Source organism: Thunnus albacares, chromosome 10 (genome assembly GCF_914725855.1).
Source record: "Thunnus albacares chromosome 10, fThuAlb1.1, whole genome shotgun sequence".
NCBI lineage: Eukaryota > Metazoa > Chordata > Actinopteri > Scombriformes > Scombridae > Thunnus > Thunnus albacares.
Genome location: NC_058115.1, coordinates 22,467,846 through 22,487,273, shown reverse-complemented (window position 1 = coordinate 22,487,273; position 19,428 = coordinate 22,467,846). Strand labels below are relative to the sequence as shown.

At 38.6% G+C, this 19,428-nt stretch overlaps 1 protein-coding gene across 1 annotated transcript in view; it reads left to right on the top strand.

The window, feature by feature from the left end:
* Positions 1–19,428, top strand: part of diaph2 (diaphanous-related formin 2) — a 381,520-nt gene that overhangs the window by 113,966 nt on the left and 248,126 nt on the right. The window contains exons 8-15 of the mRNA XM_044363276.1: positions 1,111–1,185; positions 1,283–1,352; positions 2,169–2,305; positions 5,794–5,902; positions 8,328–8,438; positions 10,011–10,123; positions 13,392–13,508; positions 18,357–18,475. Coding sequence (XP_044219211.1) covers positions 1,111–1,185; positions 1,283–1,352; positions 2,169–2,305; positions 5,794–5,902; positions 8,328–8,438; positions 10,011–10,123; positions 13,392–13,508; positions 18,357–18,475 — 851 coding nt within the window. The remainder of the gene's footprint in view (positions 1–1,110; positions 1,186–1,282; positions 1,353–2,168; positions 2,306–5,793; positions 5,903–8,327; positions 8,439–10,010; positions 10,124–13,391; positions 13,509–18,356; positions 18,476–19,428) is intronic.

Sequence of the window (19,428 nt, the reverse complement as noted above, 5' to 3'; positions counted from 1 at the left end):
TCCCTCAGCCATGTCGCCTCCTTTTCCTCTTTGTTGTCCCAGTCTCTCATTTGCTCCCACCACCTCTGTATCACAAATACATATAACTGTATTGTTATTCTGCAGTTAACTGAGCCAGTTTGTTCTTTATTCTCTTTTGCAGCCTTAAATATGTGCAAATCACATGCTGGAAGCAAACCTTCTAACTGGGAGGCTCTTTGTAAACAGACATTTATAAATTTACAACATCATGATGTTTTGTTTTTATTAAGAAAACAGATCATCATTATACACAACAGTAATATTAATAACTTATAAATTGGCTGTGCTTGTCTGCTAATGAAATTTGAGTCATGGTAGGTGGGGGTTGCAGTGCGTGCTAATTTCGTCACAGATCAAAGAAATACCTCACCTCAACTTCGCCAGTTGCCTCAGGCTAATGCATCTCATCCCTAATTGAGGGTCTTCTCCGACTCGCTGAGTCAATACAAATAACTTTAATACTCAAACCATTATTATTTCAAATCATTGTCAAAAAGGCGGGATAAATCATTGACTTATGCCCCATTAATGTCAGAAAATTGCTCCATGCGTTTTGCGTTATTGACAGTTGGGGGCCTGAAAACAAGTAATGCTAATGACATGAACTGGCTGTGACCACACTGTCCCTCCCACCCTCCTCCTGCCTCTCTCTTTTCCTGTCTCAGACAAACGGGCTCATCTGCACTGGATCATTTGCCGTCTCCTGATACGCTGTGGTTTATAGCCAATTATATCTTGCGATCCATTATCGATTACAGTGTTATCTTTCTTGCATTGCTTAATCTTTTGGCACAGGAACATAGCAGCTCACAGGGAGGGCTTGAATACAAACTGCTTTGCGATGGGAACACTAGTTAAGATGGATGGGTGTTCATTTGCTTGTAAATGGGTACAGTTTAAATTCAAACCGATTCATACTGTATTCAGTATCAGGGAGGGCAAGGTGGTTTTTGATTTGCAGCTCTCTCTGCTAGAAATTAAAAACCATTACAACAGTCAATTTATCTAAATGAGTGTTGAAACTATGATATTATAAGAATATTGACTGAATATTGGGAACTCATTTTTTTTTCTGTGTTTTCTCCACAGTTGGGTTAATAACTTCGGTCATGAGGGTCTTGGCCTTCTTCTGGATGCTCTGGAGAAGCTGTTGGACAAGAAACAGTGAGTGAACTTCTGTGACATCCCTTCTCTGTGTAATTTTGCCTTGCTCTTTTCATGTAATCACATTATTCTTATCAATATTCCCCCTTTTTTCCAGGCAAGAGAATATCGATAAACGGAACCAGCATAAACTCATCCAGTGCTTGAAGGCTTTCATGAACAATAAGGTTTGTATGAGTCGATGAGGAAAAGCCAGTCCACTCAATTGATTCATTAGATAATGAAGTCATTTAATGTCAGTATGACTGCATGATGAAATTATATCACTTGGATACAATCCTAAACAACCTGAGATGAGTCAAAAGTAATATGTTGTTAAAAAGCTAACTCCCTGAAATTTTAATTATGTTTTAATTCACTGGTAAAGGGTAAAGATAAACTCTAATGTTTTGTACAAACAAATAAAATGCACAAACAAGGACATTCTTTGTACACTTATATTGAACATCTTAAAAATTCTAACAGTTGTTCAAGTGGCCAGTATACCAAACCTGATATGAATCTGGAGGATGATGAAGACTGGGATAATGGGAAGCTAATTTTACCATTTACAACCCACAGTCTCGGATCTTTTAATTATCCTTTTTGGGAAGGTCTGGCTCATTTCTCAAAAGTGGCACACATTTCAAGGAAAGATGAACTATTGATATTCCTACTCTTAGACTTAATCCCCACACGTGGTCATCTTTACCCATGCCTTCAGTTGTGGGGAGACTAAAAGGTACAGGAGACTATAAGTATTTGTCCCTATAGTCCTGTCCTGAATTGAATTAATTCATCATCCTCTCCATTTTCTCCCATGGCCTCGTTGTCCCTCCTTAAAAGAAAATTAAGGCTAACTATAACTTGCGTACATGAGAGCGTTTTTGTATAATTTATTTTTTACTTGCAGTGAAAGTTCTCCATGAATGCAAATGCTCTCATTAATTTATTCCCAATGGACCTTTTCATTACCCACCCTCTTCCCTTCCATTGTCACACAGTATGGACTGCAAAGGATCTTGGGAGACGAGCGAAGCCTGTTGCTACTGGCACGAGCGATTGACCCCAAACAGACCAACATGATGACAGAGATTGTCAAAATTCTCTCTGCTTTCTGTATTATTGGAGAGGAAAACATGTAAGTCATTCGTCACACTTGTCGTAACACATCTTGATCTTGCAGATGCTCTCTCTTATGTTTTTTCATGTCATCATTAAAGAGGCTTTTCTAGATTGCCTATCATGTGCCAGTCCACTCAACATGCAAATCATCTCAGCAGAGTATTATGTAAGATAAAGATTTTGACACAGTTAAAGGATCAGTTCACCTAATCGGGAGCCTTGGTTTTATTTGCAGAGGTTTTGAGACATTTGCCACTGAGACATCCTCTGCTGCCCCAAGACAATGTGTGTGAATAGAAATCCATTTTTGATGCCCACAGTGTGAAAAAACACCCCCTCAAAGTCTTTCTCCAGAAATAGTCCCCCGATTCCTCAGGATAATCCGCAAACCTCACTGTAGACAGTTTTCATTTGACAACAATTTTCTACTGGAGACATAGTCCGGAGCTCTCAGTGACAGATACAGTATCTCAAAACATTTACAGCTAAAACTAAGACTTTCTGCGTGGCTTAGATACCACAAAGAGGAAGTGGGAAAATATATTTTTTGTGATTTGGGTGAACTGACCCTTTAAGTACCTCTGCCTAACCTCCATTCAAAGTTGTAAACAACTTTTCAGTATTCAAAGTTGAGTGAGAGAAACATTTCCCTATCTTTCCCAGTAAATCACTGCTGATATGGAAACAGCACAACACCGTTTCAAAATCCTGATTTATGACAAAAAAAAAAAAAAAGAAAAAAAAAAAGGGCTGTCTTTGCTATATTTACACGCTCTGTAATGTTTCTGAAACAGCAAGAGGTAAGGAGACGGATGCTTCTTGTAAACACTGGAATATCACTATTACTTCAATCTTCTCCCACTTGGTGGCATGTGCTCATAGAGAGATAGCACTGCATGCATATGTTTACCCACTGTGTGCATATACAGTACTGCATTTACAGATGAGCTGAGACAATTTGAAATCTGGTGGGTCACATGGCCAGTTGATGCAGTTTAGTCTGTTTAATTTGTTAAACTACCCAGTATAGTTTGCCATGGACACACAACCTGGTTGACAGCTTATAAATTGGATTTAGGGGAATGTTTTTTATTGTTTCCCACAGGGCCAGACTAGAATAACAATGGCACTTCAAAGTCAGTCTGTATGCAGTGGTGGAAATAAACAAACCCACAAATTCTGTTAGAGAAGCTGAGTTCAGCAGTGAGTTTCACATCTCTGACCATCCAAATAGACCTGGCCTTTATGGTTGTAGTTCTGAACCTTGCTGCGACTGTGCGTGGTTTCTAAAACGATTTTCTGGTTTCTGAATATCAAAAAGTGTGAAGGGTTGGCTTGCAGATCATTGAATTCGATTCATTTTTTATATTAGGTAAATTGCCTCAAGATCATTCTTGTTATTAACTTTCAGATTCTGTATATTTATAAAACCACAATAAAATTCAGTAACTATTCCTTAGAAACTATATCCATTAAACAAGCGTTTATAATAATGTGAGAGTATCCGTATTCTAACAAATACATAGACAACAAAACCATGTAAAACCTGTTTTACCGTAATGAAATAATTTAAATTATTTTCTGGGAACATTTATAACGAAGAGCATGAATCTATGCAAATACATCTTTAGATGTGATGATGATGTAATTCATGAGGTATTGTCCCCTAGTTTTGAGTGAAACAAAAAGCCTCATAAGTTGGCACAAATGGAAGTGCTGTTTTATCTTAACAGGTTAATGGTGTTTTACAATGTTTTTACCAGCCTGGCAGTTTTATTTTGGGAAGTCAAAATACAGACAATCAGTCATATTATTCAGATTCAAACTACTTTTACAACGCTTTTTAAATGAAATTTTAAATATGTAACAATACATAATTGATGATGCCAGATTGTTTCAATTTCTTCATTACTTTTGCTGATTGATACAGTTGAATTGGAATAATTTATAATTGATGCATGGCGCAGCAATTACAACAATTAAACCTAAATAAATGCCTTCTGTTACTGTTATCACTCTTAAAACTCAGACACAGATTTGTTTCTTGCGTGCACACACGTACATTCATGCATATACAGTATCTTTAAGTAGGCACTGGGTGTACAAATAGAACAAATCTCGCTCTCTCTCCCTCTCTCTCCCTCAAAGTACTTAAGAATAGGTTGAAGTAAACACGGAGAACTTTGCCATGATCATAGCCCTGCATTCAAACGTTCGTATCCTGTAAATATGACAGCAAAAGGAGCTGAGGCGTCACTTTCTTACTCAGAAACTTCTCTGCCAACCAGTGTTGTGACGCTGGCTCATGTTCAACACCCACTTCAGCTGACAGCATCAAAAGGGAACACGACAAGTTAAGCAGATCTATCTTGCCTGTTTTGAAGCGTCGTTTGAACTGGCTTTAAAGCTACTCAGTATGCGGCTCCCTACGCTCGTCTGTGACTTTCTAACCCCTATCACAGAGCATGGCCATTCCATTTATCTCTGTGTCAGGCTTACTCCACACATACAGTCCTATTGGTCAGACACATGATCTCCCTTGCTCATAAAGCAACTACTTGTATTTTGTCACCCTGGAAAGTGTTATTTTTATTTTTTAAAATAAGGTGATAAAAAAAAAAGGCAACAGCAACCTTGCACAGCATGTGCGATCACAAACAATATGCTTGCACATGTATAAATCAGCTGATCCGTACAGCTGACACTTCAACATTTGGCCCAGTCTATTTATTTATTTATTCATTTACTTATTTATTGAAACAGCAAGGGGAATTGATATATCAAGCCGAGAGCTCTTTTGTACCCAAGGGAGTAAGAAGGTTGAGGACAGTAATGCTGTTCAGTTTCTCGATTTGTGAAGGCAAAATAGAAAATGTGGCCTTGCGGTGACAGAGAGACCACTTGTTGCCAATTATAATGTGTGCCTATTTTGAATCAGTGCTTACCTAAATGTGCGTAAGACATCAATTTACTTGTATTGCAGTCCTCCGTGTATGTGTGTGTTGAGCACAAAACGTATCCTCTTCTTTCACAATTTAGAGGCTGGAATTGTCCAATGCTCTATTTAGCCGAGCTGCCTTGAGCCTTTGCAAGTACTCTAATTTGCTTACCGTCTCAAAAGGTGTATTTACACATTAGTCTGCCAGTCCCTGCAATAATTTGCTCCCTTTCTCACTCAGCCAAATACACTTTAGCACAATTGCTTTGACAACTAAACATATTTGCAATAAAACCCTGTTTTTTTTCTAGCATCACCTTAGTAACAGCTCAAAATTGGATACTGCAGTAATAATAGACCAGATTTCATACAAAGAGATGGAAAGCAGGGGCTCTTGTCCAGGTGACCAAAGACTGACCGAGTAAATGTCCACACCAGCACACAAGGGAAGATAAGATACATGGTGTTTGAGCTGAAAATTGTGAGTAAATGTCCTGTCAGTGAGGTGATAAACGTGTTTGTTGACTTTTGTGTTTGCCTGCTCCCTGTTCTTTGTTTTCTTCCAGCCTGGATAAGATTCTAGCTGCAATGACAATTGCTGCAGAGAGGAACAATAAAGAGAGATTTGCTCCAATTGTGGAAGGACTGGAGAACCATGAGGCCCAGCAGCTCCAGGTTTGGAATCACACACACATGCACACACACACACACACACACACAAATGTTAACACCTCTAATAATGATGCATTCATCACTGCCCTTTTATTAGATTATTTCTTTCCAAGTGGCCAATTCAATGACCAGCATAGAGAGCACTATGTAATTCTATAGTACTGCTCTCTATTATGCTGTGGCACACTTTCTAGGTTGCCTTGAATAGTCTTACGCACTGGTTCATACTGCCCACAGTGGACAGAAACCTGCCACAATCCAGTGTCATTCCCACAAATGTTTGTTTTGTCATGGAGACCACGTTTGATGCCAGACAACACTGAAATTGATAGTTGTGTCACTCTGGGGTCCATTGTACCTCAGCCTCTGCTGTCTTCATACATGTGCTTCTCTCTGCCTCTCTTCCTGTCTTTGCATCCACTTGTCAACCCCACAGCACCTCTAGCACATGATGGGACGGGATCATTGGGCTGATTGAAATGAACCCAGAACTTCATCACCACTGCTTTAATGAAAAACACCTGCTTCATTCATTGCTCTCACTGCTTCTCTCATTTTTTTTCTCACATCTTACAAATACTTCTCCTTGCGTTTTCCATGCTGCTGTCAGGTTCGGTCTCAGAGGAATCGGTGTGAAAGGGCAACTAAAGCACCATACCGCTCCTCATTTTCACTAGTATCCTTCAGTAGCAGGAAAAAACTATACAACAACAATAAAAAAACACTTAAAACATGTTTTTGTAAACCCAAAAGCAGGTAATTACTTAAGGAATTACTTTTTTAACTGCAGGGATTGTGAAGTCATGTAGGAAAAGTCATGAAGGAAACTGATGAGGCGGGTGGTAGAAGAGAAAATAGATATTCTTTTATTAGGAGGCTGTTGTTTTTCCTTTACATTTTGCCATTAATGAAATGAAGCTCTGCTAATTGTGAAGTAAATTAAAATGCTTTGCTGATGCAGGGGGTTCAAGGAAATTAATAGACTTTTTATCCAAAACCTGCGATGGGCTGTAGAACTAGACTTTGCTAATGTGATTAAAATGTGTTTTGCTGTAGTTCAGGCTATGCTCTTCTGCTGAGCAGGAGAGAACTCAGCATTCCAACTTTAAAACCATCCCAGCAGTGCCACTTTTAATTATGGTGTTTGGAACTACCCTATGGCACCACTACATTTCTCTAAACCTAACACAGATAATGCCCCTACCCCCCCACCTCAGCCACTCCACAATACATGGCTGAGGTATGTTGGAGGTACTTGATGTAAGTATCAATCTGCATGCAGGAGAAAAGACAGAATTTTTCATGAGCTGCATGGCTTTCTTCGCTCACATGAATTCTGTGAAGATTTGGTGGAGTTTCTTTTATGTGTCTGGCCTCTGGTGGATACAGTGAAATGTCAGGTTTCAGTGCACAGATCTAGTTTAGAGGCCTTCAAGCTCTTCTGTAACGTGAAGAAGTCAGCCATGTTTCTGGTGCCTGACACCGGTGGCACATACTCAATGGCGGTGCATCCTTAACTGAAATAAGCATTCCCATGGGAACATACAGTATCTTATATCTGTATCTCATAGCAACCTGAATTTTTACCCCACCACCCAGCTAATAAATGTGCTTGTTGTCCCACTGCTACAACTGTACGACAACAGAAAAACAAACCAGTACTGTTTATTTCAGATAGCTGATTGTAGATTTAATAAAAGATGACTTTAAATGGAGTTTAGTTAGCAAAAAGTGTGGATATCTGTAGAAATTGAAGTTATGTATTGCTTTTGTGGATTTTTGCAGATACACAAAGATACACATAGGTGTGCATTTTTTATTTAATGAAAATGTTAAGAAACACAGTGTTGGGATAAAATTTTAAACCAGGTAAAAGAAAAAAAAAGACCCAGGAAACCACACAGAATAAGCATTGTTATGGCTCTTATTAATAACACATACAAGTCAATAGTGTAGAGTCAAGGTTTCAGAAGACAACTCTTCACATCATCCATGGGAATCCTTCAGCCTGCTATCGATTGTCTGTCCAAGGAAAACTATCTTAGCCATGGCTTGCTCCCCTGAAACACCTTACTGCTCATTATAATTCATCAGCGATTTCCTCTTAACCCCCTCCCCAACGCCACACACACACACACACACGTGCACACACACTGTCAGGCTTTTTCCTTACCAATAAAATCATTCATAATGCACATCTAATCAATAGACACACCAGACTTGTACTTTCTACCATCTGCTGCTCTCTCTCTACCTCTCTCTGTCTGTCCTCATTGTTCCATTCCCTGTTATGTAGTCTTGGTTTTGGGAAGGAAACAACAATAAAGCAAATAATCAGACAATCAAAAACATATATTTATTTTTTCAAGACAAATTTACAGTAAAATTACATTATATTATACTGATATGTTTTGTTGTTTGTCCGCAGGTTGCTTGCATGCAGCTGATCAACGCCCTGGTTACCTCTCCGGATGACCTAGACTTCCGGATACATCTACGCAATGAGTTCCTAAGATGTGGCCTCAAGAAGATCCTACCTGTGAGTTATCAAAATATCAGACAGCACATGGTTAGATTATTCACAAGGTCCAGTTCTGACTTTGTGAAAGAGTCTGTGGCTCAAATATTTTCTTCCTTTGTCAGTCTAATTCAGTCAGTCAATTATTGTCAGTTAAACACAACACTGTATTGCTTTGGTATTTATGTTAGAACCATGTACCTTGTATCATGTACTTATCTTCCCAGCAGATCAGTGGCATTACAACAGCATAACACATTACAGCTTGAATGTATGCTGGTTAAGTGTCCAACATTGATTGAATTAAACCATATTTAACTGAATTTACGTAAAGCATTTCCATTCTTATGACTACATTACTTCAAAATTAATGCAATATGCATTTAATTTTATTTGATTGTGTTTGTATTTGGCGTTCAAACCAAATAATACAAGTGTATAATTAAATCCACATAGCTTTTCACTAGATGTGAGAGCTGAATTTGTGTTAATTAGTGACTTAAAATCAAAAAGGCTGAACTTGTCACATGACAGAAATGGCATGAATAAGAATAGGTTTTATTATTATTGATTTAATTATAGAATAATAGTAGTAGCGGTTGAACCTGTAGGAGTAGTAGCTTTTCAGATTCATGTCAAGTGTGATGCAGTGCCTAGCACCTCATCACACAGGTCCTCCTGGCATCATTATCAGCAAGACTACACATCTTCACATGAGGCGAAGGCAAACGAGCTCCAACTCATCACTCAAGCTCTCATTTGTAGCGAGTGGGGTGAATGTGTCACAGAGCCAGTTGTTAATAAGTTATCCCAGCTGCTCCTGTTGATTATTACTGTCATTACTTAAATTATCTTCAATTCTGCCCCCTGATATGAAAGAGTCTCAGTGTACAGTCATTTATGAATGCCACGTTCACCGCTTTTAATGCCGACATTCAAACTGACATCTTTCATCTAATTATGAGTTATGCTGTGGAGTCAGCGTAGCTGTTGGCAAAGAAAAAGTGAACTCCGCTCAAAAGAAAGCACAATTTGTTTTGCTCTCATAGTCCTTGACGCATGTATTTGGCCCTCCTCCTCTTCTCCTGCTCCCCTTTTTCGTGGCATTGCACACCTCCCTCTGAACCAGTGTTGCTTAAGACAGATGGTGCACCCAAAAAACAGTGCAGGGTGATTGATACCTGCAGAAATTGGGTTACGTTTGGCCCTGTCTCCGTCAGTAAACTCCACTGCCAGTGATTCATAGAGAAGTGTTAAAGAGCACCCCTGGAGCCCTTTGTGGCTGGAACAGGTGTTCAGGAATATGTAGTGTCTGGAATACCTAGTGAGAGGGTTCAGGACATCTCAGTTCCCTGTTCTCTACACAGCTGTAACAGGGAAACCTTATAGATTTTCACAATAGCTCTTGTTAACAGTAACATACAGAAGTCTGACAAAATTAAACAATAAAAAAAAAGTTGTAAATTATAACAGGCTATAGCTTAATTATATCATCCAGGTGCTGCAAATGTTTATAATATTTTACTCTGCGAGATAACCTTTTGTATAACTTCACATTCTCAGCTATCTACTGTTTGTCTAACTCAATTACAGGAGCTAAAAGAGACAGAGGAGCTAGACATCCAGCTGAAGGTATTCAATGAGAACAAGGAGGAGGACTCTATCGAACTCTCACATCGCCTGGATGACATCCGTGCTGAGATGGAATATCCTTTTGTCCTCCCTCAGTGTGAATATACAGATGAATAGGTCTGCAGAACTAGCAGCGGGAGATGAGTTCGTATTGTTGGTTTGGTCAAGCTTTACAGGCTAAAGCCCCTCATGGCTTGGTTCATTAGAGGGGGATTTGAGGATCCAGAGCACAATATCCAGCTCCATCTCTGACCAGGTATACTAGGTAAATAACCCTGTCATCTTAACCTCCCACCTCTTCACTCTTTGCTTTATTTACTTTCCTCCTCCTCTCCATCTCCTGTCCTCTCCACTTCACTTTTTGTTCTTTGTCTCTTAGTACTGGGTTAAGTAGGACTGTTGTAAGACTCAAGAGGAAGATATCAAACAGAAATATACTTCCCTGTTCTTGCCATTTATTAAGCACAGTAGACAATTAAACATTTTATGTGTAACCGTATTATATTATGTGGTCAGAGTTTCTTCTGTTCAAGTATTCACTCCTTGTCTTTCAGTTCTGTTAGACATATGAATTTTCTCCTCCAGCTCCCTACCAGTGTCCATTTAACTCCTAATGTGCAGAGTAGAAGTTAATAAGGTGAGCAGTAATTTAGCCCAGAGTTGGAAACTTCTTCATGCATCCCAGGGAAGAGCCTTTTTAATAATTCACAAATCTTCTCTAAGGCTATGTATGAATGGCTGACATTGTGAGCAGACATACCAGACACTGACATTGTTATGCAGATGTTCGTTCCTTCAACCTTTTTCTTCCACCAAATCCCATAGTTCTAGTACTGACACAAAGTGCTGCTGTGAGTGACAGTTTCTGTTGACACATGTAGGTGAGGGGAGGAGGGTGTGTGCGTGTGTGCGGGGAGAAGATGGAGAGAAAAAAAGTGCACTTGGATTAATGATGTGCTTGAGCAGGTTCACAAATGAGAAGGCCCAATGTTTGTTTCCAAGGACAATGTGGTATTGATCTGCAAGCTCAGAGCATGATTCGAATGCCTAGCCTACCCTTTGTCCCTTTGCCGGCACAGCACACCCACGTATGTGCATGATATGACGCAGGTAGTACTTCTACTACCTGAGCATTGCGTGTGTCTTGTTTCTCCCAGCAGTTTCATGAATATTAACTCAGAGAGGCTTGTCTCCTCTGTGTCCAGCCCAGGTCCAGGTGCTGAGGAGGTGACTCCAGGCCACTTATAAATATTAATGAGCTGTGGAATGGTGATTGATTGACCCCACCACTGACTGGCCTACATCACACTTGACTGCCACTCATGTTTATTCATTATTTGGAGAGAGAAAGTAAAGAGAGAGAGACAGAGAAAGAGAGTGAAGAGGGGGGTGTCATCGAATGGATTGGCATTCTACATTAGGTTTATGTCTGCAGCTTAGTGATAGATGAAGCTAGTTGGATACTTTCCCAGTCTGAGCTCCTTCTCATGTCCTCTCAAATGCTGCTGTGGTGAGGCTATAATTGAATCTCACAGGATTGGTAATTCTCCTAGGCTTCATACTCGGCTAATACAAGGGAGGGAAATGATTCTTTAGAGGAGCCTGTATTCCCATCCCTCTCTCTCTAAAAGTTTGATATGGGATAGGAGTTTAATTACAGACATTGTTGAAATTAATAGGAAAAGTGTCAAACAGTATTTAAAAGAATTGATCTGCTCCAATTGCAGCGGCTGCAGATTGTTTTGCATGTATTATAGCATGGGAAATGGAGAATGCAGTTAAGTGCTATTTTTTTTTATTAGAGGGAATAAATTGTCTAAATTATTGACACTCTCTTACAGTCATCCTTCATTTAGCTGTTGATGAAACCTGACAAATAATATTAGGAAGCAAGAGCATTCAGATTAACCCTTGAAAACATGTCGTTCTAATCTTTGTGTGTTAAGTGTTTAGGATCCATATCATTAGTATATCCCCAAAACCAAGTATGATAATACACTTGAATCCTGAATCCTCAAGCTCAGTTTCACCTATAATCTTAAAAAGAAATCAGTTTTGCATGTGTGTTTTCCAGGTATTTTCTGTACTGAAAGCAGAAGGAAGGGGAATAACCTTATATGCTGAAAATGTCACTTTATCACTTTGCAGTCAGTATGTTGTACTATGTAAATATTTTCACACACATTGTCAAGATCCGCACTTCATGTTATGATGGCAATCATCTTTCCGAGCTTAACAGTGTACTGTCTACTTAGTCCTCTTTTTTTCTGCATGTGTGCACATATTTGAGAGGCTTATTCAGTTTTTTCAAACAAGATGAGTCTCTGTAGGGAAATCCTCCTTTCTCACGCAAACAAATTAAATAGGCTCCAAATCATTAATTTTCCAAGGTACTTTATTTCTTAGAGCTACACTTTTTTTTTAAACACTATTAGAAGTTTTACATAAATTGTAATACAAATCAACCATTTACCTAGAGAATTAATTTTGCAATGTGTTCTGGTGTTTGTGCTTATCTGGTCCTATATGGTAGGTTATATCTCTCTTACATGGTTTTTGATCTTTTGCTTTCAATATCAAACATTTTGTGCTTCTTTTGATAAGAGGCATCATTAACAAGAACTCTATAAAAGAATCATACTAACGAATAAATAAGAAACATATGTAGAATATGATATTTAAATATGGAAGAATGAAAAGTAAGACAGTTGGATTTAGCATCTGCTTTAGATGTCAAAGCCATCACTACTTCCTCCTGGGGAAAGCAAACATAAGACACATAATCAATACCTTTTGCAAATTTAATAACATGAGTTTTTGCTCCTGAGTACATGTCAGTTTCAATCTTAGAACTAAACCTCAGCCATATTTTTGCTCTGCAAATGAGTGGCTCTCCATCATTCTTGCCTTAAACATTCGAACCAGTGACTTTTTCATGTAATTAATTTCCCGTATCTTGAAAGGTTCGGAGTGACAGGTAAACCAGAGGGAGCATTCTTTATTGTCAACCCCCCTCCTCAAGTTAGCTGTTTACACTGTCTTTGCTCCCCTGAGAGAAAATGGATAAGAGGAATCACATCTGTGTTTGCTTTTGCACAATGATGCCTGTCAGAAAACCTGAGGTGAGGAACCAGGGACAAATAAAAAAAAAAAAAAAAATAGAAAAAAAATTTAAATGTGTATAGAGTTATTCAGTTTACATAGAATACATCTGAATAATGAACTCAACTTGGATGTCTTGTCAAGAAGTTGATCATAACAGTTTAACTGAATCAAGTTATAAAACTTTAAAAAAAAACACACACTGACATAGAGTTGTTTTCCTTAACTTTGCTCTTGTACTGATATGAGTGAGGTGTACCATCTCCTGTCCAATATGGTGAAAGACACTGGGTCAGAGGCCTACTTCCTGTCAATCCTCCAGCACCTATTGCTCATCAGGAATGATTACTACATCAGGTAGGTTCTGTGTGATTTTACATACCAGTAATGTTTTACTGACTGATGACCTTGTGATGCTCTCTGTCATGTTTGGAGTTTTTTTTTCAGGTTTGAAACACCTCAAACATCACTCTGAACTTATTTGTTCATTACTTACAGGAAGTTGTTATTGCTTCTGTGAGTCTGTTTGTTTTTCCACCACCAACATATATTGAAAAGTAAAAGTCAGGTTGAAATTCGCTGTGTACGTTGATGCACCGAGATGTAAGAGACCTATTGATTTTTGAAGGCCAAACTTGAGCTACCGTAATATACTGTAACTCTTGTGTAATTGCCTAGAACTTTGCCTGTAAAAGTAACATCCATTGGCTTCCTCTTCTTATTCATTGATTAATTCACTAATGGTTAGCCTATCAGCCCCATAGTCACCAGTCACCAGTCACCAGTTATATGGGAGAAAAGAATTGTTGTACTGACCATTGTGGGTTGAAAGCTATAAGTTGTGTCCAAACCTCATACTACATACAAATTATATACAATATATGCTAAATACTAATCTTTATAGTATACTTTAAAAGTATATTTAAATTATTTGCAGTTAATATACAAGGAATGAACATACTTTGCCATTATACTAGTATGAAATTATGCAATATGTGTATTGTGTAAAGGCAATCAAAGTGTCACTTTAGACTGTCACTGTCAATTAAATTTAACACAGAGAGACAGCAGAATTTTTCTCTTTTTTCTCCTTTATTTTCCATTGTTGTTCTAGAGCTGTTTCACCATCATCCACAATTAGTTTTATTTTTTCCAGCTGTGAGCAGCTCCTCCATCAATGCACTGCATTGTAGGAGAGTGTCTATCAACAGCACAGTAAAAAATCAATCAGTATCAATGCATACTGACAATTTTGACATATTTATTTTGGCACTTTTCCAGTGTTAATACACTACATACTCAAAACCTCCTTAGGATTAGTGTGCAGTATGGATCTCGGACACAGTGTAATGACGCAGTCAGTCCGAAATTCGCTCCCCATTCATGTCTATGCGGAGCGGGATGAGAGACATTCCCTACTTATTTTATCACTGTGTGGCGAAATAATACAAGCAGCAGATAAGAAGAGATGCTGTAGTGAGTGCAAGGACAGTGATAGAGGATAATGACAGTAAAACAGTTGACAAAATGCTTTATAATTTACAAGGGTGGGGACTGTTGTTGCTGCAGCAGCTCCGACAGCTTATGTTTACAACCCTACCAAAGCTATTTCCTTCCCCCTGCTTTTGGCCACACCATGTGGGTAAATTTTGCTAGGCGGATTTTCGTCTGACTGCAGCCTCAGTCTGTTGAACTTAGGGCCACACTCAACCTTGCAGGTGGGTGAGGTCAAGTGCGGTCTGTTGTACTTGTGACCACACTCATGTTAGTGATGCAATGTGCATTATACTGTAAGTGCTGTACTGCACCGGCTGTGGAAGTAGCATGTAGCCACCACTAGTTGGCAGCACAAACAAGATTATTAGCCTAGTTGCAGTTACTCTTTCCAAAGAAAATTAAAATTATAACATGTCTTTGTCTATACACACTGAAGTTGAAAAACATAAATTATACGATTATGGATATCATTTTGTAACTTGGAATTATTAAGTAATTTTAAACTGTTTGGTTAGCTTTCTACTTTGACTTTAAAGGGCAAATATGTCAGTCACTGGGCGGGAAGGCTGCCACTCCTCTGAATGGAGTGACACTGATGAATTCACTGCTGTGTCAGACCTTTTTGCAGAAATATGACTTAAAAAAAGGAAGTTGGAGGATGGAGGGTGGATGAGAGGAGGAAGATGAATTTACCATAGACAAGTTGCTGTACCCTTGGAGTTATGAATAATGTATTCCTCATCTATTCGAAGGAAGTGAGAAATAGAATTCACATTAACTAGCTATAGCCACGTCCACCTCAGCTCCAGTGTCCATGTTCCCCTCTGTAAGCCAGCAACAAGAGGGGATCAGTACCAATGCTCATAAAAACTGATGGTCTTTTTAAAGATACTTTTTGAAGTTTTTGAAACACATTTTTCCCTTTGGCTGCCATCACAACTGAAAGGGCAAACCCACACATGTACCGACAAATATTAACACTAGAAATGCATTCTGACTGAGGCATTTTATTCCCCATATATCATTGCTGTATGAGTTAGGATGATGGAAGATGTTGTTCTACAGTAAATGCAGCTATTTTCAAAAGATACTATCTAAATCGTTCCAGTCTTTGCGCATAACATTTCCATTTTTTCATAGTATAGAAATAGTATCACAACATGAAACACAAACAAAATTAGGAATGATTTAGTTGCAAAGCATGCTTCCAGTAAAATCATCTAATGGTGTCAGTGATAGTTTAGGTTTTTTACAAAGGTGTGGTGATCAAATTGTGATCAAAGGACAATAATATCCCATCAGAAGTAAAGACTTGAAGTTGTAATTTTTAGAATTGATCACACATGTTGTATCTTGAATTCATAACAATAATAATAATGATAATGTCAATACTATAAATTAAATAATAGTTAATTAATTAATACTGTTACTATTATAAAAACATGGTCTATAGTGGCCTGTATGTTTAAGTGCACCATCTACTGTCATTCCTCCTAACACAACATTAGTTGTTGCTCTCCCCTCTGGGGCTTGGTTTATTTTTGATAATTAATCTCTCACTGCAAGCCTAATGAATGGGAGCACATCAAACCCACCCAGTAAATATAGAGCAGATCTGCTCTTTTGGAGCCTGGTGATATGGGGATTACACTGGTTATGTGGAGCAGAGCTGGATCAAGTGGCTGGGGCTGTGCTGAACTGCAAGCTATCATTGGAAGAAATGAAGGTGCCAAAGTAAAAGAAGAGGTGGGGAATGATGCTGGGGACATATGCTAGCTTCTGGAGCCCAGCCCTGCCCACTGTGGAGGGGCATGACAGTTCTGGGTCACTCTCTCCATCTCTAGTTATCTCCACCCAGCCCCTATCTGCTTGGTGGTGGTGGAGGATGGAGGACGAAGGGAAAATAGGGCGGCTTATTGAGATAATAATGTGGTGTACATTGGTGACAGTTGTAAGCCGAGTGCCACAGTGCTTAAGCCATGCAGGGCGATGTGTGAGCTTTCACTAGCTTGTTCCAATCATGAGTGGGCGAATCCGCCAGCTCAAGCTTAATGTATGGCATTTCATGCTTTCAAAACAGTGCACCTAAATGCTGATTTATTCTTGTTTGCTTTGGCTCAGAATTTTGTGTTCTTTCATATTTCTGTTCATAACATGATGTGGCCTGTCCACCCACAAGGTAACAGCAGAACATAGCTTTTGAATTTATGGGTAACAGTGAGAGTGAAAGCCTGGGATATAAACTTCATCCTGTTGGATTTTGATAATAATAAATAGCTGTTTATCACGTGTGCTCCTTTTTTACTAAGACACAAACTTAGGTATATATGCTTTTTTAGTCTTACACAAAATTAACCCATCTGACAACAGACACTTTGTTCACACTTGTGTCTGCTGAAATCAATTATTACATTTTAGGAACATTTGTGCTCTTTCGACTTAATGCTTTCATGCACAGCCATCAAACGGGCAGTCTTTGATCAAACTTTGAGTTTCTTATCTGCATCAAAGTTGTCATAAAATTTCAGACTTTTGGGCGTCTCTGAATTTCAGTTATCATAGATCTATTGAACAATCTCAGAAAGCTTAGATGATTAGAATTTCTGTAAATTAAAGGAATGTGTATGTGCTATGTTGTATGGTATATTTATGCTTTGGGACTCGTAGAGGAACATAGCCTTGGCTCTCTGCCCACTAGGAAGTGGTTTGCCACTTAAAAAGGGGACGAAAGGAGCTGATGTGATTATTGACGCAGGAGCCCGTCACTCCTCCAGCTGCTGATACTGTATTCCTCCTAGACGTAATGTATACATCCCACACCGCCCCCACTCAAGATTTCACTGTGCTGTACCACAATTGTAAATGCCCAACCTTTCACCCAAATTGCAACAATTAGTTGGTCACACCCACATGTGTATTCACAATTACAAGATTATGCATTTATTAATTATTAAGGTGTTATTCTTCAGCATCATCAAGGTTCAATTTTCCTTATCCAGTACGTCAGTTTAAATCTCAAGTTACAGTGTAAACAGAGCCTTAATCTGTAGAAGAATAAAAACAAGTTGTTTCTGTCGAGAATGTAACATAAACTTCTGGACAATGTCATGCTTAGAAAATAATTATTTCTCAGTTTGGATCTTGGCTTAAGCTGGCATTGTATTTGCTAAATGTCACTTGCAATTAAAGCTGATAATGTTACTGAGAAAAGGTCACATACCAACCTGTGTGGCGAAATGGTCTCTCAGCCTGATTCTGACATCCTGCTCGATAACACCAAGCACTCAGTCACACTCCTAACTGGCTGACATGTTTTCCCGGTCATTGTGCTTTCAATTACACACATTACACTGATTAGATTTACATTTCAGTTTTTATGGTTGCTCTAATTGGCAAAGATGATTGCAAATTAGGCAAGAGGGCAAGCGTAGCCTTGGCTACCGTCTGTCACCTTGAAATGGACAGACTAACACAGACTTGGTTCTGTGTGCCCATTAATCTGCTAATTTCATGATCGGGGTGAAGCAAGTGATCAAATTTAATAGGGTACCTATTTTCTCCAGCAGCACCCTTTTTGACATGGCATTTTGTGACCTCTAGCTTAGATAAGGGAATCATTTGTGGTTAATTAGCCTTGTAGAGTTTGTGTCACTCATATCTTTCTGCAGCTTGTCTAATTGTTCTGCTTTATGTTTCCTGACCCCTCAGGCCTCAGTACTACAAGGTGATCGAAGAATGCGTGTCTCAGGTGGTCCTGCATCGCAGTGGGATGGACCCTGACTTTGGCTACAGTAAACGATTGGATGTGGACTTCACCCACCTGATCGGTACCTTTTGAATTACTTCATGCTGTATTCACTCACTCATTAATTAAACTGATGTGTTGGCGGACGTTTAAATGTGTAATAAAAGTATAAAAGTTAATATAATAATGGAAGGCTTTTGCAGAATATGACTTAAAGTTGGGGCTCCTATATACTGAAATCATTCTCCAGATCATATTTTGTCTTTTTAAACGATGTGCTACAGGGAGTATATCACTGATGTGGCTAAAAATGTTTTGATACCTCGCAGTCATTCTCATTATCCTTCCAGATCCCTCTGAGATTCTTCTGACAAACACCTGCAATGGCTTGACATATAAGATGGGGGTCATCTAATTATTAATGAATAATAAATTATATTTAGTCAAATCAATTCAGTTAATGCAGAATCATTTTTAATGTTGTTTACTCAGTAAGGGTATTTTTCAGCTGTGTTCCTTGAATCATGGAAAAAACATCTATTTGCACTGCATCACTAATGGAGAATTATTTTCAAATAGAGAAAAGAAATAAATAATACCACTTTGTCTCTCTCTGTTGTGTCACTAACGGTTCCGTGACTTTCCAACAAAGGATCATTAAAAGTTTCTGAACCTACACCACAGAGGACTGATATAGTTTTAAAAAAGTTTTCTCTCTGACTTTATTGAGAGTTAACCAGTTGATAGAAAACTTTCAAGGATGTATTTTGTTTAATTCACACATAAGACATGTATAATTAGAAGCCATCCACATGAGTTTTGAAAGGTGTCTTCTCTGCAATACTGTTTGTTTTTGTCACATATTCACCTCAGGGTGTCATTTCCTAATAAGAATTATTTTTCAGAGGGAAAATGTGTCACCTGATGTGCGATCTAACAATAATTTACACTTAAAATTTGCACTTACACGGTCCTTCAGCTGACTCATTTAACTGTAAAATATGGGATTTGTAAATACATTAAGATTCTGAACAT